Here is a 23,968-nt window from a genome sequence, read left to right on the forward strand (position 1 = left end):
CTAGGTGGCAAAAATGCACCCTTGCTGTGTAGCCCTTGGGGAGAGAACAGCCCATGCTCCATTTCCACACCAAAATAAAAACAATAATAATGAAGAAGAAAAATAATGAACAGAAGTTTTTGTTTTTGTTTTTTTTTTAAGTGAGAAACTTTCGTTTCCAATGCTTGAACACAAAACTAGCAATACTGCTCTTCTCTAACTCAGGAAGAAGGCAAACCCAATTAATCTTTGGTATTGTATGCATTTATGAAAGCATCAGAGAAAAATGCACTTCTTTTACAAAAGGGAGAGCATCATCAAACAAAGTCATGCCAAGAGGCCATAGGAAAAATGTAGCATTGCTCAGTTCAGTCAAGATGGACTGGTACTTCTGAAATCTACAAAAAAAAAAATCTCCCTAGCACTCCTACCTTGCCTACTCTCTTCCCTTTAATCTGTTCCACCTTCTGATTTGTGAATACTCCCTCAAAATTCTCCGTGTTGGCAGCAACATGTTCCCTCTGTGTTTGCTGAACCACCAGGAGAGACAACCCTCTCTGGAGCATCTTCCCTCTGCATGATGGGTACTGCTACACCGCACAGATCTCCTCTTCCCCTAAAGCACTGCCTGCCTCAGCACCAGACTGCAGCCCAAAGCAAGCAGGCACGCACACTGAGGAGGGCCAGCATCTCACAACAGATGGCTGTGACCTGGCCCTGCAGCAGCCAGCACAGAAATTAGCCTGACCTTTTTCTAGAGGAAAGGAATGTAAAGCCAACAGGCTGCTGCACAACCTCAGCTGAAGCCGAAGGATTTGGTGCCAATAAACATTTCTGGTTCTGCTGAAAATGGAAGACCAAAAAAATGGTCAAGTGATGATATATGAGGGTGCTATGTCCCTTCACAGTTATCAGTGGTAGACAGATGAGTAGTAACCTCAGAAAGGCTTGCATCAGGGTACAGGATGATGCTCAACAGAATAGAGCTATGTTAACTTCCTAGGTTATTTCTACTATATGGTGAATGGTCTAGAGAACAAGTCTTATGAGGATTCGTTGAGGGAGCTGAGGTTTAGCCTAGAGAAAAGGAGGCTTGGAGCGATCGCACTCTACAACTACCTCAAAGGAGGTTGTAGTGGGGTCAGGGGTCAGTCTCTTCTGCCAAGCAACAAGCGAAAGGACAAGAACTCGAGTTGTGCCAGAGCAGGTCTAGGTTGGATTAGGAAAAATTCCTTCACTGAAAGGGTTGTGAGGCATTGAAACAGGCTGCCCAGGGAAGCAGTTGAGTCACCATTCCTAAACGTATTAAAACAAAATGTAGATGTTGTGCTTAGGAACATGGTTTAGTGGTAGGCTTGGCAGTGCTAGCTTAATGGTTGGTCCTGATGATCTTAGAGGTATTTTCTGACATAAATGATTCTATGTTATCAACATCAGTTTGAACTTGCAGCAAAAGACTTCTCACTTTCCAACAGACAAGGATAGGGACAGATTTAAACCACTTTAGAGAGAAGAAACAAAACAGCGAGAAAGGTTCTCTAAATTGTACTCCAAATGAAGCCTATTAAGCAAGTGCTTCTCAGTGTTTACTTTTGAAATTCTTGAAGGTAGGACACACCAAAATGTATACAAAGTATTCTAGCCTCATGGGGACATGTCATCTTTACTGCTGTTTAGAACATATGACAAAGCTCCAATACATACACAGCTTTTGAACCAGAGAGTTAATTCAAAGACAAAATATATGAAATTAGATATGCAAATTATCAAGTAGATTTCACAAATTTATAGTGATGTTATTCAACTAGAGAAACCAAGATGGATTCCTCTACTGAGATATGCAGAAACATATGCACAGCACAGACCAACTACTGTTATAAAACTAGGAAGCAGGATTTTTATAAAGCCTTTATTAAGCACTACTGTTCCCTTATTTTTGTCAGACAATGATATAGACAAAGAGTAACGCAAAACAGTGTGAACAAGGTAATGGCCACTTGCTACTAGGAAAAAAAATAAATTGCTAAGTAGATTGTCTCATACCTGTTGTACGATTGTCGTTAGTTCCAGACAGAGCTGTATGACATTATTTCTTGTTACTGAGTAATCTGTCACGGCAGCGAAAGGTGATCTAAAAAAGAGAAAAAAAGAAAAAAGAGTTCAACAGCACTGGCATATATCCACTTGCTTCATTGGTTCACAATGCACTTAATACGCATAGGGTTTTTTTTAAATGTATTTCTTCTCTAGTGATATTAAAAGCACAGAGAGTACCTAAAATCTACTATTAAAATTGTAAAACATAGGGTATGTATCCACGGAAAACATTCAACTCTCCTTGATTTTGCATGTTTTTTAAGTTCTTCTTTAAGCAGTTCCATTTATTAAAGTATTATTTCTCACAGCCTTCCAGTTTATTTAGGGACTACTTTTACTCTCCCAGAAAAAAAAAAAAAAATACAACCTTGCCTTTTGCAGTTGTTTGAGAACATCCTTACAGATGTACCCCTTCCACCTGTGTTATGTATGGTGCCCAGATGTGAGCCACATCAGAAGAGCATTTGCCTGATTCACTGGAATTCCTGGGACCTGATCTAATATCTGGTAAAATTATTGGACAGACTTAGAAGAAGTAAAAACTTCATCCATTAGGAAGAATGGCGTTTAGAACTAGGGATGGATCAATATTCAGAAACAGATGCAAAGGGTTTACTGGAGGCACAACCTAACATCTCCCCACATTGTGCTACAGTCAGAAGTAATTAGTGGGATGAAAAGTGTAATCCCCAGCACTTAAAGTCACCTACATACATCCTACACCTTAAAACCTGTCAGAATGCTTTAAAGGCTTGGTTACCTAGAAGCTTGCTTGTTTTCTAGAGGCACTGCTAAAACATATTTGGTTAGTGAGGATGGCAGTCATCTGATTTCTGTTTTACAAGTCTGTCAAACTATAAATCCAACTTGGTCTATTTTCTATATTCAAGAAGCAGCCAAACACTTAGCATATTTTCTCCAGGATCAGCAAAGATTTTTTGTTCATCAGTGTTGCAAATGAGGTTTTTATGGACATTATTAGCATCACAAAGATGCCACTTCTCCCTAGTATACCTGCTTCAAACATTTACACCAAAAAAAAAGTTGGCAAATCACTGCAAGGGTTACAACATCTAAAAAAACCTAACAACATATCATGCAATGTGCTAAGATCTAAACAGTTTTAAGAGTAGTGGATTTAAATTAACCTGGGTCACTTGTTCCTCCCCCAGCTGCCATCAAATCTTGGAGCATATATATTTGTATACATCTGTAAGAGCTTTTGCAGTTGATATTGTACCTTTCTCATCTAAGCCTAAAGACAAGTTGTCAGTACAAAGAACTCTGCTATACGCATGTCCAAATTATAACAACAAACATAGTTTTACCAAGTCTTAATAGGTTTCTAAAATTCTTTTCTGCATGCAGAATTAGTGAAATTTCAGTCTAGGCAGATTTGGAACCATCTATAAATATGCTCATGTGGACTTCTCTGCCTCCTTCTTCTAATGCCCTCTTTCTTCTCCAGGATTCTCAATCCAGTCCTGATGGTTCACAAGATGACATGAATTGTGAGGTGCATACTCAAGTCTAGCAGCTTTAATTTGATGTAATACATCATACAATGAAAACATTTTTCTGCCTGTGTTTTCCAGGGAATTATAAAATAAAACTACAGAAATTGGAAGCCAGGCAGAATTTAAGAGACGTAGAAACAAGTAGACAGTGAGGACTTAGTAGATATCACATGGATAAGTTCCAAAGGAGCCTGACAAAAGCTATAATCAAAAAATCAAAGTTCAAGTTTTATGCTGTGTACAGCAACTGTACAATGTATAAAAACTATAGTAGACCTACCTGCAGACATATGCATACAGTATTACTGAAGTTCAGGGGACGTGTGAGTATATTAAAGGATAAAAGTCAGCTGAACTACTTGGTTAGTAACAGTCATTGTGTTTAAAAAATTAGTACATTAGCCACAATGTACAAAAATATTGTTATTACTCTTTTTAAAATTATGACTGTTGAGGTTCTGAAATCTACCTGAAACCTTTATTTGAAAAGGTCATGTTCATTTATGAACTAATTTTTATTTAAAATGAATGAAATCAAGCCAGTAAATGGTATTCTTCTACTTTAAGTATGGATGTTAATACAATTTGATCCTCAAATTACACAACTGGAATCTATTTGACATTTCAAAGCCTCCAGCATTTCTCTAAACAAAATCGCATGGTAGGCTTTGGCTTCTAATACTGCATGATCTTCTCTCATACTTTCACAATTTATTTTGGTTTCACGGTTCATGAGGAAAATAATGACATTTTTACCATCATTGCTCTTAGTGAGGAACGTTAGAAATGCCCCAAATAAACTTTGTTGACATTAAGAACAGGCAAAGGGACTGAGACGTTACTCTCTTACTGTTTACACAGTGAAGATTTACTGAAAACAGCACGGGAAGCAGGCAGCACTGGTGGCAGCAAGAGGGAGAAGACTCCTAAAAATCAATAAGGAATATCTGATATTTTGAGAAGTGCTTCATTACTTGGAAGGATAAGAAAATGCAGAAAATGTAAAGGGTGCTCGAGCTACCTCCTCTGTAGCTTATAAACTGATTCCCTCACATCACTGTTTCTGCCAGTGCCTCTACGAGGGTACTGTTACAAATTGGACCACTAAAAGTGAAATTCTCTTTCCTCCTCCTCCTCCCCAGTTCAGCCCACTTCACTGGAGGCAATCTCTACACACATGGACTAATGCAATGGGCAGCTGGGGAAGCAGTGAGGACAAAAGCATCTCTATATATTTACTGCCAAAGGAAACACATTTTGGTCTTACATCCTGAGCCTCAATTTCAACAGTGAACGTACAGCAACACTTGGTATAACAACATGCCAGCAGTTTCAATATAAATATCAATAGAAACATCATTATAGGATCATTAATCGGATTTCATAATAAGACACTGTGAAACAATCATCTGACAAAAAATCTTCTTCATTAACATATTCGCTGATTGCAAAATGTATAATTTTAATACAGAATTATTGACTGAAAACAGATGAAAAAAATGAGATGCAAATAAACCCTACATTCATCTTTTCAACACCTTTCTTGTCAAGTCACCAAAAACATACCAAGTAACAGGAAGAATAGTTTAATTAGACCACTTCTCTCTACTTTTTAAAAGATATTTCCTTGTCTTGCCTAACCCATTTCTATCATCTTCCAGTTTCTATTATTTTCTTTCAGAGCTGAATCTTTGTCAGCCCCTTGGACCTTCAAATCTCAGATTCATCCTCTGATTCCAGAGAAGCAAAGTTTCTGTGAAATTTTGACACGTGCGCTGCCTAATTCAGCACTCTTTAAAGAGCTAAAAACTACTTTGGGCTGAGGCCATACGCTGTCCCACTTCCTGCTATGACACAGACCTCCACATTCCATGGTCTCACCTCTCAGTCAGTTCCAAGATCTTTTCCACATATATTTCCGTATTCTTGGAACCTCTTTTACTCAGTTCCTCTTGCAATTCATTATTTCTTCCTTCAAAACCTCCCAGTGATTCTTTTCCTTTGCAACACCCACACAAAACACCCTTAGAACTCCACAGCGCACCTACCTGACCACATACCCTTTCCACTTATTTCCTCTTCCAGACCTCTGCTGATTTCTCCTTTCCACTCTTTGTCTACCCCTTCTAGCTGGGCATCTTAAGTGAAGGAGAGTTATGCAATCATGCCAGTGCTTCTGCAAACTTATGCATGTTGTGTTTTTTTTTTTCTTTTTTTTCCCTTGTTTTCACCTTTTTTCTGCCTTCTTTCCAACATTTGAACCCATTTGCAAACTATTTTCAGAAGTGGGTGGGTAAAAAGTTTCAAGAATAATTAAATTCATGTATGTTTTGTGATCACACATGCAGCTGGAGACTAGGGAGCCTCTTAATTTTTCCACTGTGTGAACCTGCATCTTATTAGACACCACATATTCCAGTGAGATGAAGAGTTTCTAAATATTTCATTCAAAGGAGAAAAAAAATAAAAAAAAAACAACCACCTTACAACTGGTCTTAACTTTTTATTTTTTTTAGCGTTGCAGTCAATCAACTTCAAAACCCTAGTTTATAGACTGGTTTCTAGAAAATAAGGTTTTCCTAAAGCCAAACAACATGGAACTACTGTTTCCTTTCATACTTTGAAACTGGTGTTTTGAGATAAATATTAAAGTCTGAAACATGTCTATATTTATATGTGTGTAATATGTCTGTAACACACATACACATGGATGTATGTACACACTCTTTTAGGAATCGAGACCTAATTAAAATCATCAGCAACATTAGCATCTCTTGGAATGAGGAAAAAAAATCAGTCAGGTAACATTAATTCATACAGCCTCTCTGAAGGATTGTTAGAAAAGTAGCTACATCAGTACAGTAGAGCTACTTCCTTCACATATAACTATTCTTCTATTAAGAAATAGTATTATTCAACAGCTATTCTTGCTCACAATTACTTATTGCATGTGAAGGAAAATCTTTCCTAAACAATTAAAAGATGCACATTGTGAAGGAGATGCATACTTTTGGTATTTTTAGCTTATCAGTGTTTTCAGATTCATATAGTTTAGGCTCATTTGTCTTCATTTTACATTTGATATGGGAGAAATGATACTAAAATATAGAAATAGATATTTCATTTGAAAAGAGTTATGATTTGGCCTGATGGACTGTTAGTAAAAGCATTGCCCAAAAACAAAAGTTAATCATATTTCACCACTGCTTGTAGTACTGAGATATTTTATAACAATAGACAAAGTGAGGGTTTTAAAACCAATATTATCCTTACTTTAGCATCCCAAAAAGGGAAAACATTCTCAGGGCAGTTTGTCTAAACACACCAGTCCAAAATCTTTTAAAGAGATAGGTAAACAAATCAGTAATAACCCAGTCTTCAAAAGTAACACATTAAGCTCAAATAAAAATCTGAATATACAATATTATTGCATACGTATTTGTGCTACAATCCATATGAGATTCATAATTCTGAGGCTTTCATGAAACAAACCTTTTACTTGTATGTAAAAAGTATGGATTACTCTAATGAAACTGTTTTATGTAGAAACAGGGATGAATGCAGTAAAATTTGCACTGAATAAAGGGATTCTTTAAATGAGCGCTCAGTTAAACATTTACAGATGTTCCAGTAGCACAATATTGTTAAGTACCATAGCATTCTTCGGCAACATTTACTGACAGGTTTGGCATACCACTGAAACAAGCATAAAGGGAAATATATAAAAGAAACAAGATTCACAGGTTTATGAGTGAAGAACAGAAAGTGCTTTATTTGTGTGGTGAATCACTGAACTCTTTTTTTTTTTTTTCTTTTCGTGTCGTGTCCCCCACCCCCCCCCGCCTTTTTGTTTTCCCCCACCATCCTGCATGCAAAACAGACCTACCCTGTCAGAACAAGCAAAAACCAAGCACAGCTAACAGGACTGTATTAAGTCCCCTATAAAAGAGAGACTTCAAACTAGTAACCTTTTTTTAAAGTAAGAAGTTATGGGCTTGCAAACATTCAGGCGTAATTCTCCCAATGAATGCTCCACTTTACTTCAAACTACAAAATAGTCACACAATAAACGTCACCAAGGCTCATTCACTGGAAACAATGTGACAAAGAAATTCAGCTGGCCACATTTTACCTACAGTGTAAGAAAATGCATGCATTGTGTACGTCACCATGGTGAAGAGAGGGAGATCCATATTTGAGCGGAAAATGCATTCTGCTACCACAGTATGTTCATACAAAGCACATTTAAAAAATGTGCTGAATCTGAACACCTGAATTGTTCATATGTGAACAAGAGTGTTTACATCCCTGCAGGCTGCACTTCTTTGTGCACAACAGACCATCATTTAACAAGTTCACAGAGCCCACAGGAAGGCTTGGGGGTCCTGTTGTGCTGTCCAGACTGAAGCATCCAAACATCCTTAACTTTAGGCACAGATCTGAGCCTTACTCAATAGGACTGAAGTACACATGCATGTGCTTTGCTGAATATTAGTACATTTAAGACCATGCCAAAATGACTTGCTTACCTGGGGTTCAAAATGAAAGGATTACACCCCACCATTCTGTGACTGGCCTGAAAAGCAAATCTAAACCTGCCAGAAAGGCCTTTTAATCTGAAATTTTAAATTCTGTTACTACTGTCAGCAATTTGACGCACATCTTTTAGAAGACCAACAATTTCTATTTACAGTAGGGCTTGTTGTTCATCTTGTGCCATTTTGTTCATGTATCAGACTACAGATAAGAGTGGTAAATTAATCAAACTGGGACACATTTGTCAGCCTGCTAATTTTCCTCTGGCCACAGCTCTGAAAGCCTGGAATACAAAAGCTATCTCCACAAGACCTCTTTGTTCCTACTACTTAGACCTCGGTCTAATCCATGCAGCAGTTTTTTATTTCCAAAATGGGGATAAGGAACTGCGGTGAAAAACAAGGGATACAAGAGTATTGCTGTGAAAGACATATTGAATTGCTGCCCACACAGATGACTGAGTCAAAGAGTATACTAAGAAAATCCAGTGTTCCCTGACAAATCCTAATTCATGACCATTAAAATCTATGACATGGTAACAGGCACAAAATGTTGTGGTAGTTATAACAACTTCCCACAAGATATTTTGTTAAATTCTTAATTGAAAAATAAACTACCATGATATCTTGAATGTGTCTTTAACGAAGACTCATAGTTTTAAGAACAACCAGCTCTTCTCCAATCCTAGTCTCTAATTCCACATTTGCAAATATTAGCAATATCTGTATAAACTGTAAAGAGCCAAAAACACTCTTCTTGATGCACAAGATATATAGTATGAGGAGTCTTTGCTTCCGAGAACACAACACAAATATTAAATAGCAGGCATGTGCAGGAAGCCCAGAAGCACAGCTAGGAACTATTTCTCATTCAGAGCATCCAGAGCATCTGTTTCCAAAGAAGATAAAAGCATGGTGGACGTGAATGAAGAGAGCATACCAAACCAAGAGTAACATGGAAAAAGGCACCAGTAGCAGCAAAAAATACATTAAGCTCTGTGCTAGCAGAGCAAGGAGAGGAGAAAGCTTATGCAGCTGCCACCAAACGTGACTCCAGGCGAGGTTCCCTCAGGATCCTTCAACTTCCGTGATGAGCTTTATAGTCCTTCCTAGTTCAGACTAAATTAATGATTCCTACCTGTTAAATCTAGCTGTCTCATGGGAAAAAAAAAAGTGTACGATGTACAGCAGGATCTGAAGGGGAAAAATTGAGTGCTTAAAGGATGTGTGAAAGGCACTTTTGCTCCCAAGGTTGTCTTCATTTTGCAGCAGCCTCTGACTCATTAGAGAGTCAATAAATACCACTCAAGGTTGTCACTTGAGGAGAGACCAGATTCTGAGGAAAATACAGCTTTCACTCCGTCTATCAGATGGCTTGCTAAGTTCTGCACTTTTTCTAAGAAAAAGTGTTTGATGAATCTGAATGCCCTTCACTAACAGGACTCACCACAAATTCAGTAGTACAATCAACAGGTCGTAGCAAATTAGTAGAAAAGAAATGAGATGCAAGTACAGTACAAGAGCTGTGTCTTACCAAGAAAGAAATTTATTTATAAGTTGTGTTTAACACTCCCAAATCAGAAGAGATCAGATGAATTTTCTGGGATCCCTATGATTTAATGGCTTTTCAGTTCATATTTGCTTCTGGGCAAAAACAGATTTTTTCACTGATGTCACTGAAGACATATGTAACATGGTGAAACACTAACATGATTTTGTTAACTATGAAAAAAGTACTTTGATTCTCAACATTGCGTGAGCTCATAGTGTTTTCAGTTCAAGAAAGCCATGGATGAATGATACATAATTCAGAAATCTCAGAGAGGCAGAGAACACCAACACACTCACAAACAAAGCAACGCTTCTACAAAATAGTTTTCATAGGACTGTAAATACCTAAGAATAAAACCTACAGAAATAAATATATCTAATTTCCATTTAAGTGTGCAGCTATTACTGGACACACTACTGTACAGAAAAATATACCTTTTGTGAGGTTGGAGATAGCTTTATGCCATACAATTGCAATGTATTCATGTTGCAAACTCACGATAATGGACTTACAACAGTAAACATGTTTTAATCATACATTAAAAATTCTCTCTGGTATACCTTAAGGTAATGTTTGGCTTCAGGGACATACAACTTTTACCTCAAATTTTATTTTTAGATAACCTACATGCATTTTTCAATTGCGTATTTTCTTTTTTTTTTTCTTCTAATGGTTTTCTTTAACTATTTGTTATTTTTCTTTCAACTATGGTTTAATTGTTTTGAATTGTCAGCATACCAGTTTTCCTAGATCTTTGACTATTTTATATTTTTGAACACAGCAATTAAAAAAAGAGAGAGAAGGAGATCTGTACTCATTATACTTTTGATGCTTGATTTCCAGACTGTAACAAACTTTGTGATCAGGAGTACAAGATAGAGTTTTCCTTGTTTGACAACAATGCTGCTTAACAGTATTTGTCTCCCTCCTGCATTTATAACAAATAATGAATTTGCAAAAAGTGAGTTGCCCAAACTGTAACGGTAAGACTATGTGTGTTTTCACTGTCGTTCAGAGGATACGTTGAGAAATACATTCAGAAGAACTGTTGTACATAATCACAAGCAAAGGAGCACACTGCACAAAAAGCAATGAGGTTTCCTCTTCAGGATGGAGTGTATCAGCCCTGTAAAAGACAGAATTTCCAGGAACCCAGCATATCAGTGAAGAAGAAAGATTCAGAACGATGGCATCAATTACTACTCCAAAACATACAAGCTTCAAGAATTACAGGAATAAAGGCTGAAAGTAATAACTACAATCTAAGTGGAAGTCCAGAACACCTGGATGACTGTATATATTATTTTCTAATTCCTGAGAAGCATCACTTCTCAGTGGAGACATTTAGATGCCAAGTTGATTTGAACATCAAATGAGTAGTTTGTTGCTACAGTGTAAAGCATGTCTTTCTATCAGATTAAGATCTAAATTATGTGTCAAGTGGAAATGCACCGTGCTTTCACAAAAGATTCAGGTTTTGAAGAAAGTTTGCCACCAAAATGGCTTGCAAAAAGTTGAAGATAAGGGAAAGGCCATTAAATAAAACACTGTTAAGACGAAACATTTTTGGAAGATTTTGTGGGTTGAAAAAGTAACAGGAAGTTAAAATTAGTCTAAAGGTTTAAGGACATAATCTATTTGGGTGATGACAGTTTCTTTGCAGGACTTAATTACTGGAGAGCTATTTTATGCTCCTAAAAATCTTCAGCTAACCTCCTTTGAAAACAGCTAGAATTTTCTGCTAAAATTTCCAGTTCCCTAATGACTTTCAAACCCCAGCAATAAAAGCTATCCTAATTTTCAATAAAAACCTCAGTCTCTGGCATACATCTGGAAGTAGGACTGCTCCAGGCAGAGACCTGGAACAAAGAGCATCCTTGGACCAGCCCTGCACAATGCCACTACAAGAGCCACAATGACAGTAACTCAGCAAATCACAACTCTTATACTCCATTTGATAATTATGCCTGGCCTGATGAGGTCTTTGCAGACAGTAAGCATACTATGGAAATATTGTAAAGAGAGAACTTTCTAGAGCAGCAAGTGAAGCCCAAGTCCTGTGGAGACATCGCCATTCTCTATACATTTAAAAAAAAAAGCGCACATCACTGCATTTCTAGGCAAGCTGGAGCTGCTGCTAGCTGTTTTTTCCCAGCGTGACTTGTAAGGCAACATAGGGGCAGCCTATATTCCTCCTAATGGTTTTCTCTTCCCTCTCTCACACCCCAGAGATGAAACTGGTATTAGTAACCAACCAAAAGAATTAAGATTTGGGGCCCAGATTTAACAGTAACAGCTGTGCAAAATAAAACTAAATCCATGTTCCTGACTTTAAATATTTAATATTTAAAATCTTTCTATCTCCCTCTAGTGGCCCCAATAGCTGCTTAGAATAAATATAATAAGCATAATCCTATTGCGTTCCAGATGTTCCAACTTCCTGAGAAAAATACAGTCGTTGGCCTGCTTTCACCCCACTCTGGGGGCTTCACAAAGAAGGAAGAACAAACCTAATCAAAAAAATCCACACCCTCATAAATCAGAAAAGTCTTAAAACATTAAAGAAAGCATTTGCCAGAACTACATTTTTAAGCTACGCAGATCTTCAAAAGTGCTTTACCAGAAATCTGAATGAAATTAACATATCGCTTCAAGGAAGCCTTATTTGGATGCTAAAGACAACATTGCTAAAAGAGAGCTCCCACCATGGCTGCCCTCATTTTTAATTTCTTGGAACTCCTGCACTTGATCAGCTAACACTTCAGATAAATGTAAAAGTCATTTTGCATTTTACTTGAGAGTAGAACTGACATACACATTTTTTAAAGTTATTTTAAAAAAGTCTTCCCTTACCAACACTTTAACCTACTAACAGAATTCTCTCTGATAAACACAGTATAATTGTCTTTGTAAGCATAATTTTACTAAGAGGTAATTCTCCACAGACTTCTGAGCTACGAACAAGTTTTACAGATTGTTTTATAATACTAGAAGTACATAATTTTAGCCCAGTTTGCAGTAATAGACTGACACATCAGTGTTCTGATGCAAGCACTTCAAACTTATTTATTTAAAGATTTTACTATTCAGTTAATTGGGGGGAAAAAAGCGTGAAAGGTTTGCAGTTCTCCACTACGACTCAATACTGCAGGAAAATAAGTGTCAGTAGACAGACAACCGGATTTTAATACATCTCTGTAACAACATATGCCAGTAGTGTTACACATATATATATATTTCAAAGATGTATTATTGTATATTTCCTAGTACCAATGATTACTTTCTTTCTAAAGTTCAACCACTAAATTCATATTAAGATGCCAAAACCATAGCTTGTTCTTCAACGTTAAATATACATATATGTGAAAGCTTACTCTTTAAATTTCAGGGGTTTTTTTCAGTATTTCAGTATTTTTTGCAAAATACTATCTCCACTTATTAACTACCAGTCTTTATCCATTATGTCCAATTCCAATGAGAAAATAATCAAGATTATTTCTAAATAGAAGGAAGTTCCAGGCACTGATCCACCTAGGTGTAACATGCTTTCACGCTAATTTTTCTGTTTTAAGATGCAGAAGGATATGATGTTCTCTGCCAAAAAAGATTTGCAGGGAGAAAAACTGAGGCCTACAGTTCTTCCAAGTCACAGCAGTAGGCTAGAGACAGAGCTAAAAACATACTCCCAATTTTTCAAGTTTCAACATTAAGCTCTTTCCATGAAACTTAATCACTTCTCTGCATATCTAATGTTAATTGTCTAAATAGAAATTCAGGAGCCCAACTTCAGTTTTGAAATCTCTGGAAGGGCTTGAAAGGGGGGAGAAAAGAAGCAGCAGCGGTAACTGCAGTCTATTGAACAAAAGAAAGAGCTTACACTTCAGCTGAAGAAATGGAAAAGATTCATGCTTCACCTAAACCTTTCATATGGAAATCATTTATGGGACAGAAGCCAGTTTTCCTCAGGAAAATGAAACACAACATAACCCAGAGCATTAAACCCAAACAATTCTGTTCGATTTTAAGAATTACACAGAACTCATACTCTGAAAAAACTTCAGCTGCTGGATACAAAATAAGATGCATGTTCAGATAAACCTTGAAAATAAGGATAAGGATTTTATTTTTGCTGATAAAAATACACTGCAATATATTTTATAAAGACATACAGGTAGATTCATTTTAACCACTTCAAGAGTTTCAATGATCATCTTAAATACCCGCACATGCTATTGCTATCATTAGAAGTAAAGGAGAGCAGTTAAGTCCTGATCCTACGTATTTCCTAGGTGACAGAGTGTGGTCGTTTCACCCAGCTGGGCAGCTGAACTTCACCACAACCGCTGTCTCATTTCCCCTCCTCAAATGGAAAAGGGGAGGAAATACAATGGAAAGGTCTCAAGGGTTGAGATGAGGACAGAGAGATCACTCAACAATTACTGTCACAGGCAAAACAGACTCAGCATAGGGAGATAAATATAGTTTATTGTCTATTACTAACAAGCAAGAGCAGTAAGAAATTAAAAGCCAACAAATAACACCTTCCCCCCACCCACCCTGTTCTACATCATTCCCCTGAGCAGCACAGGGGAATGGTGGCTGGGGTCAGTCCCTGACGCTTCGTCTCCGCCGCTCCTTCAGGGTCACTCTGCCCCTGCTCCCCGTGGGGTCCCTCCCACGGGATGCCGTCCTGCCCGAACTGAGCCTGCGGGGGCTGCCCACAGGCAGCAGCTCTTCAAGCACTGCTCCCACATGGCTCCGTACCACAGGGTCCATCCATCCCCCAGGAGCAAACTGCTCCAGCACGGGTCCCCCACGGGCGGCAGCTCCCCCCAGACCCCCTGCTCCTGCGTGGGCTCCTCTCCACGGGCTGCAGCTCCGGCCCGGGGCCTGCTCCTGCGGGGGCTCTCCATGGGCCGCAGCCTCCTCCAGGCCACATCCACCTGCTCCACGTGGGCTCCTCCACGGGCTGCAGCGTGGAGATCTGCTCCGTGTGGGACCCATGGGCTGCAGGGGGACAGCCTGCTCCACCAGGGGCCTCTCCACAACCCGCAGGGGAACTTTTGGGGAACTTTTCCTCCATGCCTGGAGCACCTCCTGCCCTCCTGCTGCACTGACCTTGGGGTCTGCAGGGCTGCTTCTCACTCCTCTCTCCCAGCTGCTCTTGCACAGCAGTTTTTCCCCCTTTCTTAACTCTGCTCTCACAAAGGCACAAACAACATCACTCACTGGCTCAGCTCTGGCCAGCAGCGGGTCCCTTTGGAGCTGGCTGAAACTGACCCTTGTCTGACATGGGGCAGCTGCCGGGCAGCTGCTGCTGGACTCTTCTCACAGAGGCCACTCCTGCAGCGCCCCCGCTGCCCCCCAACCTTGACATGTAAATCCAGTACACAGAGATAAGAGTACGTGCCAGTGCCAGCTACGTCTACAGTTTCAGAGTTCTTACATTGCAATTAAAAAAACTAACCTGCAAAATGCATGTTCACACACACACGGAAGTATATACTAACACCTATATCATGAATAGAATGATCACAGTTTTGTCAATTTTATACTGTCAGAGCAAGGAATCTGAGTTACGCAGGTCGAATTGTTCTATATTGTTAATAAAATATATATACAACCTAATGATGTCAGCCTGTCGCTATATTGTATTTCCAGATGTGCGTAAGGCTGCAGTGAATTTAGATGTATTTTACTGGATGCTATCTGAATTTCATGATGACAGCCAATTAACAAGAAAAAAAAACAACGCTACAAACTTCCCCTGCAAATTTGTAAATGAATTCTGCTTCAATTCCCACGTCTACGTTAGATTTTGTAAAGAGGTTGGGTTTTGTGCATGTGTATGAACTGGTTACCTGTGACACATTTGGGAGATTTTACCTGTCCAACCAAGCCAGCAGACTTTTAGCTGCTCCAATGAGATCCACTACAGATGTCAGAAAATCATTCGGTAATTTGCGGCTGGTTCTTCCATCATAGTGACCGCTTCTCCTCCTCCCAGTGATGAAGTTCTGCAGATTTTTGGCAGATGCATTCAGTTTGTGAGAAAGGGTTTTCAGATTTTCTGTTTCCAAACCATAGTTCTGAAATAAAAAGAGACAAAGAACACAAAGTTAGCTCTGCTGCTGAACATGAAGTACTGAGAACAGCAAGACTGCTCTTCTGCTTCAAAACTTAACCATTCCTAATAATTAAGGTAGAAATACACCCACTCATTAGATTTTAAATGTATGGCATGTTCTGTTTCTGAAGTGCATAAAAATAGAACAAAAGAAGAAAAAATTATGAGTGATCTTTTAGCTGTTTTTAAGTGCACTGAGAAAAACACCTCAAAATGAAGAGAAACCCTAATCTGGCAGATCGATTTTCAAAGCAGTATATCACTTCCAGAAGATCCGATGGTTCTCTCAGTAGATCTGATGCTTACAGATCAGTCCCTTGTGCCCATAGTCACCCTGATTCCTAAAATCACTTAAGGAAAGAGTCCTTACAACTAGTAGAACTAGATCGCTTTTGTTGGAAGCACGTCCATTATCTTTTTATTCTTTTTAGCAGCAAAGGACCAGCAGATTCACAGACCAGAGAACACATTGCTACTCTGCACAGTGTCTGTGCTGCCCTTTTAAAGTCAAGTTATAAACTTTGCTTCCATTTAAGAGTCAGTCCCTTAAGCTTAAATATGGTCCTCTGCTATGCAGCAGACAGAAATAATCATGCAGAAATATTAAGAAATAGTACTTGAAAATCCTTCAAATATACAAATGCTGATGAAATGGCACTAGAAAATACCATAATTTCATGTTTAATTACAATATATTATAGTAACATCCGTAATTCCAACCTAGATGATTGTGTGATTCTGTGAATTTGTTGCTCCTGGAATAGATTTGTTTTCCTCACAAATGCGAAGAATAATAGAGTTATTTCAAGAGATTTTTTCTTCCCATTTTAAAGAAATAATGGATTTCAGAGGCTTGGGCTTATTATTGCCATAGGAGAGATGAGACTGCTAAAACTACTCCTTGCCTTAACCACATCATAGGGTTATGGCCACAACTTGTTCTGAGGATGATATAAAGGGCTACTTACTATCCAGGGTGGACCATTTCCTACCACAAACGACAAAGCAGGATGCAGAAAGCACCTCATCTGCATACATAAAAATCCACTTCTTAACAATGTCTCTCATCCCAAACTGCCCAAAATTTGCTCACCATGCTAATTGGTCCATGAGGAGAAAGAATGTATTCACCAATCAAGATTAAGACTGCTGAAGCATACTTATTATATTTTTTTTTTTAATTGGTGATGGAGGGAGAGGGGAAAAAAAAGATTTACAGCAGTTGTCACTCTCCTAATCCAAACCATCTACTGCATCTACCAAATGAACTTATCTCCTCTTTAATTATACAGGGACTCCAGGAAGATCCCACTGATGTAGACCCCAGTAAACACACAGCCCCTAGCCCTTCCACAATTTCTAATCCTGAGAAAATGCTGGAATATTACAGAAAGGAGACAGTTCAGAATATGGCTTGCCTGCCATCTCCCAGCCAGATCTTCTTCACACCTGTAAACTGAACACACTTAATGAGGAGTCACTAACATGACAGTTGTCTTTCCACAGCAGAAAATGTGGGACTCAGCTTAAGGGAAATGAACATATGCTAAGGTTGCATTTTAAAAACCTCTACAGCAACTTCTGAGGACATCCTTATTCTGGCCAGCAAAGGCTTTGTGACATGTTTATCAACCACACAGTTTCTGCGTAGGCGCTGTCTGTCCGCTGCCACCTTGCTCAATTCCCAATGAGACAGTTAGTACATTTGGGCAATGATTTTTCCACCATGTAAATATTCTATAGCAATTATACAACAGATAGAGTTAGGTTATAAAGAAAAAATTACAAGATGAAAACAACAAATTCAGATGGAAAAGTAAAACATACTTTATAATGCAGTTAAGCGGCTCATAAGTAATAACTAATTAAATCTGTCCAAATTAAAGAGATAAACATCAAATAATTTTTTATCTTTTTTTTTCCCTGTGGTTGTTGTGGTTAAGAGAGCTTGATGGAGATCTATGACTCTGTAGGAATAAGCTGGAAAAAAAATAAAAATCAGGTTTGTTCTTATTTCATTCTACTTCTTGAGCATCTAGCTTACTTGGGGGAAAGAAAAAAGGAAAGAAACAAACAAAGGATACTCCAGACAAAAGATTTATCATGGGAATTTTCTTATAAATCAGCTTGCCCTGAGCAAATTCAGGAGAGGAGTCTCAAGCAGTCAAGCAAACCAAAACCCACTGCAACGGACTCCCATAACAACACACATTTACCATGGTGCTCACGTCTCCAAACATCAAGGGGAATGACCACAAACAGCAGCTCTGCCACATCTACTCATGAGACTTCCTTCTTTCTTTCCAATATACAGCAATGCTGAATTTCTTAATCAAGGAGGCTGTCAGTGAATGAGGTAATCTAAATACTGTGCTCATCCTCGTCAGCGTAAGTCTGAGTTTCTTCACATAGCACCTCTCAATCTCCTCACATCCCAGGTGTCTCAGCGTTACTAACACTTCCACAATGGGGCCTGTGTTTCAAGTTTCTAAATCCCTCAGCACCAAACACATTCTCCTTCCTCAACACAAGGGAAAGCACCAGCGGGGTCGCCAGGCATCCAGCTGAGCCAGGGCATCCTCTGTCCCCCCAGCCAGGCCACACACAAGACGCATGGCTGGGGACCCATGCCGAGGCCCAGGCTCCATCCCAGGGCTCTCCCTTGACATCTCCAAATTACTTCACCTCTTCCTTCATCCTCCTCTTCATCACCTGGCCCATACCTTGCCCGTTCAGAGTGGCAGGTAACGGATAGCAGCCTGCACTGTGCCTGCTTGCAGTGGGAGCCTACGCTGATAACGCATAGGCCTCAAGTCCCACCAGAAAGCAAATCATCAGTAAAAAGGAAATGCTGAGCAAGAAGATCATCAAAACAGTATTCTGTGACTGAATAACAGGTGCATATATGCTTCTTTAGAAAAGCACCTCCTGTAAAAGCTTAGTGGATTCTTGTTAACATTTCAAGTGACGACTACATACATATTCTTTCTTTTTCAGATGCCTTTTTTCACTGCCAGATAAGTGGAAAGGAAGGGACACAGTCTGTTTCCAGATACATTTGTCAACTGTGTGCATTTTCTTTAACATCAAAAATGGAGGGGCCTACTTGATGTCCAAGCTACATACAATTCAGTCATACATCAGGAATGGCACTGATTTTGGTAAAGCCTCTACCTGCAATATGAGACAGATATAGCCAGAAATGTAAAATACAGAGAAATTTTAGGCAGAATATATTTTGGGGCAGCTGTGTTTATCAAAGCCTCCAAGCAGAAGGGATCCTACAACAGCAGCCAAGCTAACAAAATCCCCACTTTGTTTATCGCTAATATTTCTGGCCCACATTAAAAACGAAACAGAGTTGCATGTTTTAATATTGGAAAAAAGCTTGCTCAAGTAATAACTGCCAAGTTCAATCATACTTTATACTTGATACTATACTATTAACAATATTGTTTTCTTAGAAATACGCTGCATTTATTTCCAAGCAACGTAAAAAGATAATTGCAGGCAAAGACGGCAATTCTTTGTTTTTCCCTACTCTGCATTTAGCCTGCACTAACACAAGTTGTGCTGTCATTAGCCAAAATAAATTTACAGTCACTGAAAGAAGCACAAAGAAATCTCTGCGTGCTTGTAGAGATTACTAGCAGCAAGGCAAGTCTACGCATCTGCTTTATCAACAAGGGGCCATAGAGGAAGAGTCTCTTCAGAGACACCCCGCCTCAACAGAAATGGCTCTAATGGCATCTTTTCTAGCAATCACAAAACAAGAACTTGATGAAGCTAAGCTACACAGAGTAATAGCTTGTCAGCAGGTGCTTGAGCAAAAGGTGGTGGAAGCTATTAATAGACATTTTACCTGCTAATTACTTTTCTGTGGCTTCACATGACAGTGTGAGTGATGAATTGTAGCTCGTTTCTTCACGTGCTGACAAGCAGCAGGTCTAATCATCACTGATGAGTTTTGATATTTTTTTTTTTTTGGTGGGGGGAGACAGGCCATCTGCCAGCCCATCCTTGCACCAGCACCATAGGGTAGGAAAAGACTTCAGTCACAAAACTTTGGGAGTGAAGTGAACCTTTCTGGACTAGTTTGATGAATATTAGTTACCCTTCACCACACAAATAAAAATTAACAACAAAAAAAAAATCAGAGTTCATTTCAATTTTTTCTGTGTTAAATTCACTTAGCCCTTGCTAGTAAGCAAGTGCACCTCACACTACTAGCATGGGTTAGAAAAGAAAGTCATACAGTGCAAGCTATTTCTGTTGCCTCAGACATGGTGTCTGGAGGCTGCTGACATCTATAGAGCATGTCTACACTGCCTGTTCCAGTGCAACACATCTATCTTAAAAAGCCAAGCTCAGGTACCAAAAGAAGTCCAAATCTAAATACACCACAGTGTGGAAGACAGACATATGCACAATCCCATTAACAAATCCAAAAATCCCTTAAAACATATAACCTTATCACAACTTTTTATGTAACCACAAATGCCTATACATCTCCAAGCACAGAGGCCACATTAAGTTCAAGGACATCATGTGACTCCTACAAATAACCCAAGATGAAGAAATAAGCATATGGACCCCTCCGCCTATCTCCCTAGATAACTGTTTCTTCTCATTCAGCCCACAAATCTGCTGGAAACTGGAAACCATGTGGAGCAAAAGGCATGCCGTGACCAGTGCTGACTCTCACTGAAGCAACACAAGATGAAAACTGACACTACTGCTGCAACAATGGTGCTTGGGGGTAAAAGAAAAATAAGAACAGCTTCTGCAGGCAGGCACAGCAGATATCAGTGCTTACATCGATTAATTCTGCTGCCCCTACGGAGAAGGCTACTATGACTGTATAAGCTACAGAAGGTAAAGGATTATTTTTCTTTAGCAAATATTTGACACCACACTCACAAACATTATTTTTTTAATGGAAGAAAAAAGTGGCAACCTTTTGCAAAGACAAATATCACAGCTGAGATAGCTGTAATGTGTAATAAATGATGTGCACTGTGTAATAATTTCTGTGTAAAGAAATATAACTTCTCAGTTATGCCAGATATCTCACAGTAATACAGATAATCACAAGAATGAAACCAAGTTTTCTTTCTAACATAATTTTTTTTAAAAGTTGTGGCTTTTTTTTCCACCTATTCACACACTGTTGTGAGAAGAACATATGCCTGCAAAGAAGTGGACTTAAGATAATCTCAGGCAAGCTTAACTTTGCTCCTCACTGTTTTTCAATGCTTTCATCTTCCAAATTTCATTCTTAAGCAGCATTTCTGTATGTAATATTTATTGCTTTTAAACAAGCAAACTGGAAACAGTAAAGATTAGAGCCCCCAGTTCTTGGGAAGCCTGAGGAAGTTTTTTAATTTATAATCAAAACAGCATCATGTGGATACTATGGTGCGTAGCAGCGATTTCAAAACCAGGCCTCAAAATCTGGGGTCGCTAAAAATTTCCCATGAAAAATTCCAACCTTTTTCTCCAACATTGTTTTTGAAATAAAAAAATGCATCCTGTTCTGAATCTCCTTCTCAAAAACATTTGGCTGAACACATCCCACAAAGCATGAGGCAAACCAGTTTACCAGTTTAAAGTTGTGAGCGGCTTGAGAACACAGCTTGTCATATGGAAGGTGCCTTATGTAACTTTATAACTCATCAGTTCTGCCTGCAACATATAGTCCTAACAGCCCTTCTTCCAGCATCATGAAATACCAACACTAGGGTTCTCTCCCCTTCAAATAGCACTGACATATGGGATAATTTAGAAGTTCACAACATATGATCCTTACATATCTGTTTCATAAATACAATTAGTCAATAAGAAATAAAGACAGATAGTTCAAATTGCACTTATTATTTAATAACTACAATAGATTTATACTGATTAAAAGGCAGATGGTTTCAAAGAATATAAATATTTGTCCTAAACATTTGCAGTCAGAAAAAAATCAGGTACATGACAGCTACAGTCCTGAAGAGCCTGGTAAAGATTATTATTAATCATCCTCCCCTTTCCTGAAAAAAACAGCTCTTTTCCCACAGCACAATCAAGTAACACATCAAAAAGCCAAGCCCTAGTTATGCTTTGTTGCACTAATAGAGCAATTATATAACTATTCGTCTTACTCTTATTCAAGCAGCAGATTCTACAAGACCAAGTGCTCATTATTTTTTTTTTTATTTTTTCTACTCGCTCATGTAATTTTGGCCTTAGTCAGCCAGGTCCTGTTATTTCTCCAGAATTCAAAATACCGGTTATATATTCAGGTAAGTGCATTTCACAGATTCTTAAGCAGCTTATCAGCAGTTTCAACAACAACAACAGATTGTTATGAACCCACTACCACTTTTGAAACATTTTACATTGCAACAGTCCTTTTTAATCGGTCTGCTTTTAATCAGGGTATATATTTTGCACTCGCCCACAACTCAGAACAGCCCAAAGAAAAAAATCAACTAAGAAAAGTATCTATCTACATAGATAGCCAATTTTTGAGATAGGTCAGAGGAAGGGCATTCACATTTGCCCTTTGCATATGGACATATTTACTGCCTTTGGCATACCACAGGCTTTACTGCAGTTCTGTAGAAAAGATCTACTAACAGCAACAAACATTTTCAATGTGATCTCTATCAGCTAACATACACCCTTTAGGTCCTTGTTTTTATTAATCCAGTTATGGTCTTTTGATTGAGGATATCCTTCTTTGCAGTAAGTTAGCTCAGGCTGAAGACAGGAAGGCAGATGACATACAAGTAGAATTTTAACTTGCAAAGGGCAAGAGTAAAAAGGGTAAGTAATTTTTATGCTGTGAGCATGCAGAATATTAACAATAAATTGTAACTTCAGTACACACATTTCCATTCTGGAATGAAAGCCTTCCTCATTTAGCACTACAGTGATTAAGTGTAATATTCACTATTACTGACAAAAGTATTTTTAAGATCTGACTAGTGATAAGGGCAAAGGAAAGTATGTGTGTGAGAAATGGCAAGAAGATGAAATTAAGATAAAAGGCATAATTCTTAAGAGGAATTGAATCATTCATGGGTAAAGTAGATCTACTTTTTAAAACATTTATATGCAAATGAATGTGTGTTAGTGGTAAATGATAAGTAATTTCAAGTTGTTAGCACACACACCAACATTTTGTCTGCCAAATAATAATGCTATTTCATCTGCTGTAATCTTCTAGCTTTACAGATTCAGATGTACAGTGTATAATAAATTCCTCCACAGCCACAGTAAATTTAAGTAACCTGCATGAAACCAGTACTAAAATCAGTATTCTGTACAAAGTGAAAAACATTTTTTCTTTTAAACAAAAATCTCTTCTACACAAATGCAGGTTCCCTGAAAAATATTTTGCAAATTCATAGAGCTTTAACTAACATGTTTGCTTAAATAAAATTTGAAAGCATTCAAATGTAATTTGTGAAGTTTTCTAAATATTCTTATCTTCTCCGGATAAAATATTTTCCACTTCAAGTTCTCATTTAAAAAAAATTGTTCACGATGAAATGAAAATAATTTAGTATTCTTCATTCAAACAAAACCTACTTTATAGTTTGGAAAAGCAAAGCAAAACAAACAAAAACAAAAACAAACAAAAAACACCACTACCAAAAAACACCCTTAAGCATCAATATATTGTGGTGATATGTCAGGAAAATTGGATTATTTTCTTAAAGATGGAAGAAGAAATCTTTGGCTGTGCAATCTTTGTATTCTCCAGACAGCAAGGCAGAAGGTAACATTTTCTGGGAAAAATTTGATGCCAAGGAGAAAAAGATCAGAGGCCAAGGACACTCCACAAAATATGGTCATATCCAGGTCGGTAAATTGAAACATCATCTCCTGATAAACAGAAAGTGGAACAAGAATTATGGACTTTTTTTTTCCTCCTGCAAAGTTAGGTATTTCAGGAGGTACGAGACCTTCTGATGCATTTCAAAACTGAAGACTGCTACAGCAATTTGATGGCATTACCTAAGCAATCTGTTCTTCAATATACATTCCTCTTTTTGTAAGCATCACCTCCATCTTTCCTCAATTAATTTTCAGTCGGCATTGTCCAATCAGCTGTGGTTCTTAAAGCAGCCATCTGAGAAGCAAGGCTCCTGGCATTTTCTGTGTGGAT

The 23,968-nt window shown here is 38.3% G+C and overlaps 1 protein-coding gene across 8 annotated transcripts in view; it reads right to left on the reverse strand.

The window, feature by feature from the left end:
• Positions 1–23,968, reverse strand: part of CNKSR2 (connector enhancer of kinase suppressor of Ras 2) — a 223,225-nt gene that overhangs the window by 158,042 nt on the left and 41,215 nt on the right. For all 8 annotated transcript variants that reach the window (XM_080587949.1, XM_080587946.1, XM_080587948.1 and 5 more), the window contains exons 3-4: positions 15,567–15,769; positions 2,023–2,110 (exon numbers count right to left, since the gene is read on the reverse strand). In XM_080587949.1, coding sequence (XP_080444075.1) covers positions 2,023–2,110; positions 15,567–15,769 — 291 coding nt within the window. The remainder of the gene's footprint in view (positions 1–2,022; positions 2,111–15,566; positions 15,770–23,968) is intronic.

Source organism: Anser brachyrhynchus (assembly GCF_964034855.1).
Source record: "Anser brachyrhynchus genome assembly, chromosome: 1".
NCBI classification, from domain to species: Eukaryota; Metazoa; Chordata; class Aves; order Anseriformes; family Anatidae; genus Anser; species Anser brachyrhynchus.